Source organism: Salvelinus sp. IW2-2015, unplaced genomic scaffold, assembly GCF_002910315.2.
Source record: "Salvelinus sp. IW2-2015 unplaced genomic scaffold, ASM291031v2 Un_scaffold1370, whole genome shotgun sequence".
NCBI classification, from domain to species: Eukaryota; Metazoa; Chordata; class Actinopteri; order Salmoniformes; family Salmonidae; genus Salvelinus; species Salvelinus sp. IW2-2015.
In genome coordinates, this window is record NW_019942862.1 from 180,621 (window position 1) to 188,964 (window position 8,344).

General features: G+C 38.9%; 1 protein-coding gene across 2 annotated transcripts; it reads left to right on the forward strand.

The window, feature by feature from the left end:
* The first annotated feature begins 1,131 nt into the window (after positions 1–1,131).
* On the forward strand, positions 1,132–8,138 carry LOC112070568 (uncharacterized). 2 transcript variants are annotated; one of them, XM_070439035.1, is made up of 5 exons: positions 1,132–1,698; positions 1,846–2,142; positions 3,792–4,052; positions 4,217–4,374; positions 6,992–8,138. In XM_070439035.1, the coding sequence occupies exons 1-5, from the start codon at positions 1,650–1,652 to the stop codon at positions 7,406–7,408; spliced, it is 1,182 nt and encodes a 393-aa protein (XP_070295136.1). In that variant the 5' UTR covers positions 1,132–1,649; the 3' UTR covers positions 7,409–8,138. The 2 variants fall into 2 exon arrangements, with proteins under 2 accessions (XP_070295136.1, XP_070295137.1); XM_070439036.1 differs by having other exon boundaries at positions 1,137–1,309; positions 6,992–8,132.
* The last annotated feature ends 206 nt before the right edge of the window (positions 8,139–8,344 follow it).

The window sequence follows — 8,344 nt, forward strand, 5'->3', positions numbered from 1 at the left end:
TTATTTTTATTTGTAAAACGGCAGCCAAGCATCATGTTTCCAGAATAATACCCTCGATATTTATTGGAAAGGAGCATCAAGCTCATCACCTTGCACTTTCACCACGCTGTGAAGTTCATCATAAATGATTTCATCTGTAGCCTGATAAACTGCATGCTTTCCCGACGAGTGGTAGTGTGAGGACTACACAACTAGTGACCACATTTAAAATACACAAATGRGGGACAACAGCATGGTTTTGCGTGACAATGTAGTCTACATTAATAAAAACGTTTGAATAAAAAGGGTCTGGAGAGAAATAATATTGTAAATGACGTCATCTTTTTTCTAAGTTTGAACCGTTATTGAATATCACTATAGAATATGCATACAATTGCAGACACATTTTTAAACCCTCAAATAACTAATTTCAAAATAGGGCATGGCATCATAACTGTCGATCGTGAATGATAATTCTTCACGTTTTGCCAGTGAAATGTTCAAACCGTGTCTGCATGCCAATCATTTGATCTCAATAAGATTAATGGAAATATGCATTGAAATCTTCTTGAGTTACTGTTTCATGAAAACAATGAGCAGGTGTTAGGTATGGTGCATGGTTGGAATGTTTCAGTTTCCCCCCAATTGTGTCATACTGTAAACTTTCGGTGGCTGTTATAAAGATGGACATCCCATGGAAATTCAGTAATTCCCTGACACACACAGAGAACCTAAGTAGGCAACATATTGAAACAATTCTTCTCGGTAGAGAACTTGCCAACAGGAAGCTAGCTGGTTTTGAACTGCGGTCTCGTAGTTACAATAATACATATCGTTCTGATAAGAACAGTACTTCTCATTGTCAGATGATCCCAAAAGAGGAACTAAGAAAACAAACACATCTCAATATGCAAATAAGTGTTCTCAGATGCATATACGATAATATCTAGCCTGGATACCAGTCTGTTTGTGCTAATATGTCACTCTTGTACTTCGTGTCATATGACAAATATAAGGGGTGGAATGTTAGCACAAAACAGTTCTGGATTAATGAAATGGCCACCAGACTATTTCCATCGACCCCCCCCCCCCCRCCATTTGTTATGTACACTGCTGCTACTCGCTGTTTATTATGTATGTAGTCACTTCACTCCTACCTACATGTACAAATTGCCGCACACTGACTCGGTACCGGTATCCCCTGTATATAGCCTCGTTGTTATTTTGTGTTACTTTTTATTATTTTTTTCTTTTGTTTATTTGGTAAACATTTTCTTAACTCTTCTTGAACTGCACTGCTGGTTAAGGGCTTGTAAGTAAGCATTTCACGGTAAGGTCTACACTTGTTGTATTCGGCGCATGTGACAAAGTTTGATTTGATTTCAGACTAACTGAGATAATAACAGAACTTTGCCCACATCTGTTCATGCAAAAAGTATGTAGAGTAGGTAATCTATTTGTATAACTTGGGACATACTGTTGAAACCCCCCCCATCGTTTCTTTCTAGAGTGGTAAAAGTGACGTGAGAGTCATACACATGTGGGGGAAGTTGTGGGGTGTTTTTCCTCACCGTTGCGGGGAACTGCAAGAGGTGTTAAATACTAGAGGGTTTAATTAAATATCACTTTGACAGAAGCCAAGAAGTCAGGCTTTTGATCTCTCAAACATTATGGATATTCTGGGTTCACTACTAATCATTTTGCTGGGTACTATCACAGGTACAGAATTCTACTCTATGATTTTTTTTWAATAATATGAATTATATTATGTGTAGGTATAAAGTACAGTATATCCCATTATTGGTATACCAAATAAAAAATAAAAAAAACGTTCAAAATGTGATCCTGCTGTTCCTCTGTCTTTAGGGACCAGGGCAAATGTCCATCCAATAGACAAATATGGGTTGAAGGGCGGTGCGGTGTGTTTGACAGTTAGAGAAAACCCTCTTCAAGAGATGGCGATGAAATGGATAACTGATGGCAATGTAATAGCTGTGAGGGAAGAAGTTTCTCCTCGATACAAGGAGAGGGTCGATTATAACTCCACAGACCACTCTCTTTGTCTCAGGAAACTGGAACAAACAGATACTGGAATCTACATTGCATATAATGTTGAGAAATGGAAGGAGACAAAAATAATCAAATACAATTTGATGGTCCAAGGTAAGTTTTGTAAAGGCTTTTTTACATTCCACTCATTAGCTACGTTTCCATACATTTGTCCTGTAATTTTGGTTGTCAACATTTAGAAAGTTCGCATATAAAATAGACAATTGCCTGCTACCAGTGGTGTAAAGTACTTAATTAAAACTACTTTAAAGTACAACTTAATATTTTTMMGGGGTATCTGTACTTTACTTTACTATTTACATTTTTTATAATTTTTACTTCACTAAATTCCTGAAGAAAATAATTAACTTTTTACTCCATACATTTCCCTGACACCCAAAAGCACACGTTACATTTTGAATGCTTAGCATGACAAGAAAATTGTCACGCACTTATCAAGAGAACATCCATGGTCATCCCGACTGCCTCTGATCTGGCGGACTCACTAAACACACATGCTTCGTTTGTAAATGATGTCTGAGTGTTGGCGTGTGTCCCTGGCTAAAATGGTGCTGTCTGGTTTGCTTAATATAAGGAATTTGGAATAATTCACACTTTTACTTTTGTACTTAAGTATATTTGAGCAATTAYATTTACTTTTGATACTTATTTAAAACCAAATACTTTTAGACTTTTACTCAAGTAGGATTTTACTGCGTGACTTTTACATTAGTAATTTTCTATGAAGGTATTTTTACTTTTACTCAAGTAAGACAATTGGGTACTTTTCCCACCACTGCTTGCTACCGTGCATTTTCATTGAACTGTCGATGACATCACACCTAAACAAATATAAATTCTACGCAAAAACACCTAGAAAAATGAAGTGGCTGAACTGTTTCCAATATCAATTTAGACAAATTGCGCATTAACACATTGGCGACAGCCTGTATGCCCTACCACCTATCTGTTTKATCTCTCAGGTAGCCTGCAAAAGACAGCATGGATAGAATGCAAGAATTTACTCATATTTGCCATATTCTAATAATTATCATGTGCCAACGTATCTCCACGGTCCGTGCCATGGTGAAACTTACACTCCTGTAGATCTGAAGTAATGTAGTGGTTAAACTTGCATCCAGACAACCAGGAAAGCAAGGTTCAGCAATTCAGGCATTTTCCAAAAGTCAAGACAATCCTTTTCCTGCAAATAAACATTATTTTATAGTTTAAAAATAGATTTAGCAAGCAGTAGACATTTAGAATGAAATGTTATGTGATGACTGTACCACATAACAGGCTGAATCACAACCGGCGGTGATTGGGAGTCCCAGGCGGCGCACAATTGGCCCAGCGTCATCCGGGTCAGGCCGGTGTAMGCCGTCATTGTAAATAATAATTTGTTCTTAACTGACTTGCCTAGTTAATTAAAGGTTACATAAACAAATACAAATGACATCACTTGCCCGCTTGCCTTAAAAATTATTCGGCAATGATGATTTATATGAAAACACCGTTTCCGTCATTTGTTGCAAAAAAGAAAGTTAGAAAAAATAAATATCCGTTTCGAAAGGATACCATTTTTGTCGATCTTTAGAATATTTATCTCGTAGCTGCCTTTCCATTACACATGTTTTTTTTATTGCTTTTGTCGAATAAACCTGAAAATGCAAACATGCCTACTGTCACCTGCTTGGTTTGATGAATGATCTTTTAGGACATCTTAACATTTTTGTAAACTTTGATATTATCACTTATTTTAGAAGCTGTTTCCATACCAGTCATGGAGGTGGTGTCTCGCTCCTCCAACTATAGTGATGGAATGTGTGACGTCACAGTGAACTGTTCAGTTACAGGTGTGTGGGTGTTGTCTGTCTGTGATGGAGGTCAGTGCACACTGTCACAGCAGTCTCTTTCACACACCAGAGTCAACATCATCATCTCCAATGACAACGGGACTATCCAGTGCACTGGCAAAAATAACTTCAGTGCAGAGACCAACTCACAACGCATGGAGGACATATGTAAGTCTAATTTACTAGCTTCCACCTTCTGTGCATACCATTGTACATTTGTTTATCAAGAACGTTTTAATATCATTGCAATAATTATATTACAGTTATAAAATTTCCCATAATTTCCCAATAACAATATATGTGTGTGTGTATATGTATATGTAACCTCTCAGGTATAGGTGAGAAGAAGGGGAGAGCTTCAACATTACCAGTTGGGACCATTATGGGCAGTGTTACTGGTGTAGTCTTCTTTGTTGGTGTGTTAGTTGGTGTAGGATACATCATAACAACCAGAAGACGGCAATCCCCTAAAGAGCAGCAGTCAATGCAGGTACCCGCTCTGTCAATCATGTTTAACCCCCTAAAGTCGATGTCTATGCCCCCATCAAAACCTGTATGTTTAAGCTAGATGTATCTGGGGTGTATTCATTACACAGTAGCAACCGCGTTTCTTAAACGGAAGCAAACGCAACGAAACGGGAGGGATCGACCTGAATTTGTCCAACAGAAACATTTTCTATTTGGCTAATGATTACACCCCTGCGTCTCAATCCACAACATCCGCCGATATCGGCCTTCCGCAGCTGCAGTGGAAGGTGGCAGAGCTACAGTGGTGTTTGTCAGAGCAGGACACATCCTAAAAAAAGTGTCTTCTCATGAAAACTTCCAAAGCATCCCGAACAGTTTGGGCTATACACTACTATCACCCCTCTGGAAAGATCACTCTCAAGAACACGATGGTGTTCTTCGGATTGCTCTAAGACCCCAACAAGCCTCACAAYACTCGTCTAAAGGTAACACAGTACCAATTAAAACAAATTTATGGAAATAGTTTTGTGCCTTTAAAAATGGGGGGGGTAAATTTGGGTAAAACACTTATGAGAAAGCTCAGGATTATATATTTTTTTATCTCTCAGATCTGTTTTGCCATGTATGAATGTGTTATTCAACGCATTTCGGAGGGCCAATTGCAGTAACACCAAATTTCATCAAATATTTTTTTTWATAATTTTTTGATACATAAAGGGTTCCTAAAATTCAAAATTTAATAGCTAAATGATCCATGGTATGACCATCTTAAAACAATTCAATATGTCAGCTTAGTAGAAACCCTGCCCCTAAGGGGACTTGTGAGAATGCTACAGTCTTTGTGGCGCAGAAGAAAGATCAGCGTGTCCCAAAACCAGAGGATGTGAGATTAAATCCCAGATGGGGTCATATTGAAAAGTCAGTATTAAGTAATCATGTCAAATGTAATTGTATTTTTGTTCAACTTTGAGAAGTTGTTTTGGGCCCTGTACAGAGTTTTGGGGGATAGCCACAGCTCATGTCTTTTTGGAAGTTGAACTCAAATCTTACTGCTGGTCATGTCCTAAGAACCCCCCACCCCACCACCATCCAAAAAACAAACTCGATACCTTTAAAGGCCTAATTGCTTGGATCATTTTAAGACGTCCCCCCCCTCCTCGAAGAAAAAACAGTTAAAAAAACGGTACATTTCAGTTTTTTTGGGCCTGCTGTATCTGTAGGCTCTGCAGTAGTCACATCATTATCAGAATCCCACATTTCTTACCTTTCTAACAGTACTAAGCATGCATTTGTAGGAGTTATAGTTTTGAAACTGAAATGTACTTTATTAGGGTAGTATACAATATTATGTAATTTAGAAAATGGCACCAGAGAGCGTAAGAGTTTAAGAGACAAGATTTTTACATTATTTTAGCTGAATAGTGTACTACTTAAAACCACATGGCATTTAATTACTTCCCTTATGAAAAGAAATCGTGAAATTTGAGTTGATCTTTTCACATGTGAATCCATGTAACAGCACCTTTTCATGTTAGCAGCTCACATGAATGACATTATCAGCTCACACGAATTGCAGATTCACATGTGGAATTTGCAGATTCACATGTGGAATTTGCAGTTTCACATGTAAAACACATTTACATGTGAAAAACAAATTTGCACTTTCCCCTGTTGAAAAACAATAAAATGTTATGTGTAGTTAAAAGAAAAATGTTGCATCCCCATGTTTTTATATGCGTTGTTTCATGTTATCACATGTTGCTTTTACATGTTGTCACATGTTATCACATTAACGTCACATTAGATCACGTGAAATTCATGTGGTTTTTACGTAAGGGTAGAATACAGCATATACATGTAGAGTGGGTAAAACAGTATGTAAACATTATTAAAGTGACCAAATTACTATTTGCATAGGGCAGCAGTCTCCCAAGGTGCAGGGTAGAGTACCGGGTGGTAGCCGGCTAGTGACAGCGTCTAAGGTTCAGGGCAGGGTACCTGGCGTAGGCCGGCTAGTGATGACTGTTTAACAGTCTGATGGCCTGGAGATAGAAGCTGTTTTTCAGTCTTTCGGTCCCAGCTTTGATGCACCTGTACTGTCTCTGCCTTCTAGATGGTAGCGGGGTGAACAGGCCGTGACTAGGTTGCTGAGGTCTTTGACCTTCTTGGTCTTCCTGTTACTCCAGGTGCTGTGGTTGCGGGCGGTTCAGTTGCCGTACCAGGAGGTGATACAGCCCTACAGAATGCTTGCGATGGTGCATCTGTAGAAGTTTGTGAGGGTCTTAGGGGCGTGATATGATCCTCAACTAGCCCCTCAAAGCACTTCATAATGAGTGTTACGGGGCGATAGTCATTTAGTTGTTACCTTTGCTTTCTTGCGTACAGAACAATGGTGAACAACTTAAAGCAAGTGGGGACAACAGACTAGGAAAGGGAGAGATTGAATATGTCCGTAAACACTCCAGCCAGCTGTTCTGCACATGCTCTGAGGACGAGMCTTGGGATGCTTTCTGGGCCGGCAGCCTTGCAAGGGTCTTACTCAGGTCGGCCAGAGAGATCAGGAGCACTCAATTCTGCTGAGCGGTCGGTGCCACATCAGCGACTCTGTGTTGTTTCTCACATTTCTCTTCTTCTAACAGGRCGTTYTTKCAGAAGTTGACAACCCAGTGAGCACTATACCAGGAAGACCAGAACCACAYAACACCCCTGGATCTGAGGTGACATCTATCTACGTCACTGCAGGCAGACCAGGAGCAGTACCAGCAGCAGCAGTAGAAGAACACCACCCAGTGGACAAAGGGTACACTTTACCAGAAGAAAGTACAGAACCACAGGCAGAGGCACTCTACAGCACTGTGCAGCAACCAGCAGTAGAAGAGCGCCACCTAGTGGACAAAGTGGGCTGTTCAAAAAGAGAGAGGCCAGGACCACGTATGCCTTCTGAGGCAGAGCCTTCATCGATCTACAGCACAGTACAGGAGCCAGCTATAGCACATCGCCACCCAGTGAACAAATATGTGAATAATGTCAACAAACCAGACAAACTACCTTACTAAACTACCCCTCCATCCCCTGATGTTACATTGACTAAGACTTGACCCATAGACTCAGATACCGAACAGCAAACACAGGGGAAGTTACAAAGAAGAGAGAATTATGATAATTTATTTTTTATTTTGTTTGGGTCTAATTTCATCCATATTTGAAGTGGCAATCTGTGATTGCTACATCAATTTTGGGGACTTTTAAATTGATTATATATAACTATTGGTTAATATAACTTATGTTTGTTTCAACTCCATTGTTTGTAAACAATGTAATTCTAAACAGACACTGTATTGCTTCAAAACATAGTTAGAACTATAATTTTGATGTCGTGAATGGTCAGTCCATAGCATCCATAGCCTCATCTATAAATTTAAGTGGTTACATTTCTCCAGCCCCATCACTAAGCTGTTAACCTTAAAAAGGTGGCAGGATGATGGCATTCTTAGTATTTGAACTGCAGATTTCCCCTTTAATAATAAATCGTTATGCATACTGTGTTATTTTCTGTATATGAAAATGATAAAACATGCTGATTAATACAGCAGCACTTCACATGCTTGAAAATAAACATTATATACAAAACAGGGAAATTTTAAAATGGGGAGCCCATTCAATCAACTAATTGATGTATTGTTTGATTGAAAGACCAATCAATACATCAATCAACAGTCAATCAATCAACCAACCATCTGAGTATGTCATTATTTTTCCATAATTATCTTTCTAATACATACTGTGTCTAATTGTTCATATTCTGAGAAATCATATTTACAAATATAACTATAAAAGGTATCCATCTTTCCATCTCAGTAACTGTCACATCCAGCTGGTTATGGGAAGGAACTACAGAGGTATGGCAGTAAATTATGGCTAAAATCGTAAGAATTTGTCCTGTGGACACAATCTGACATATCGGTGTGGCTGCGGTTCCAGATTTTCTGGAT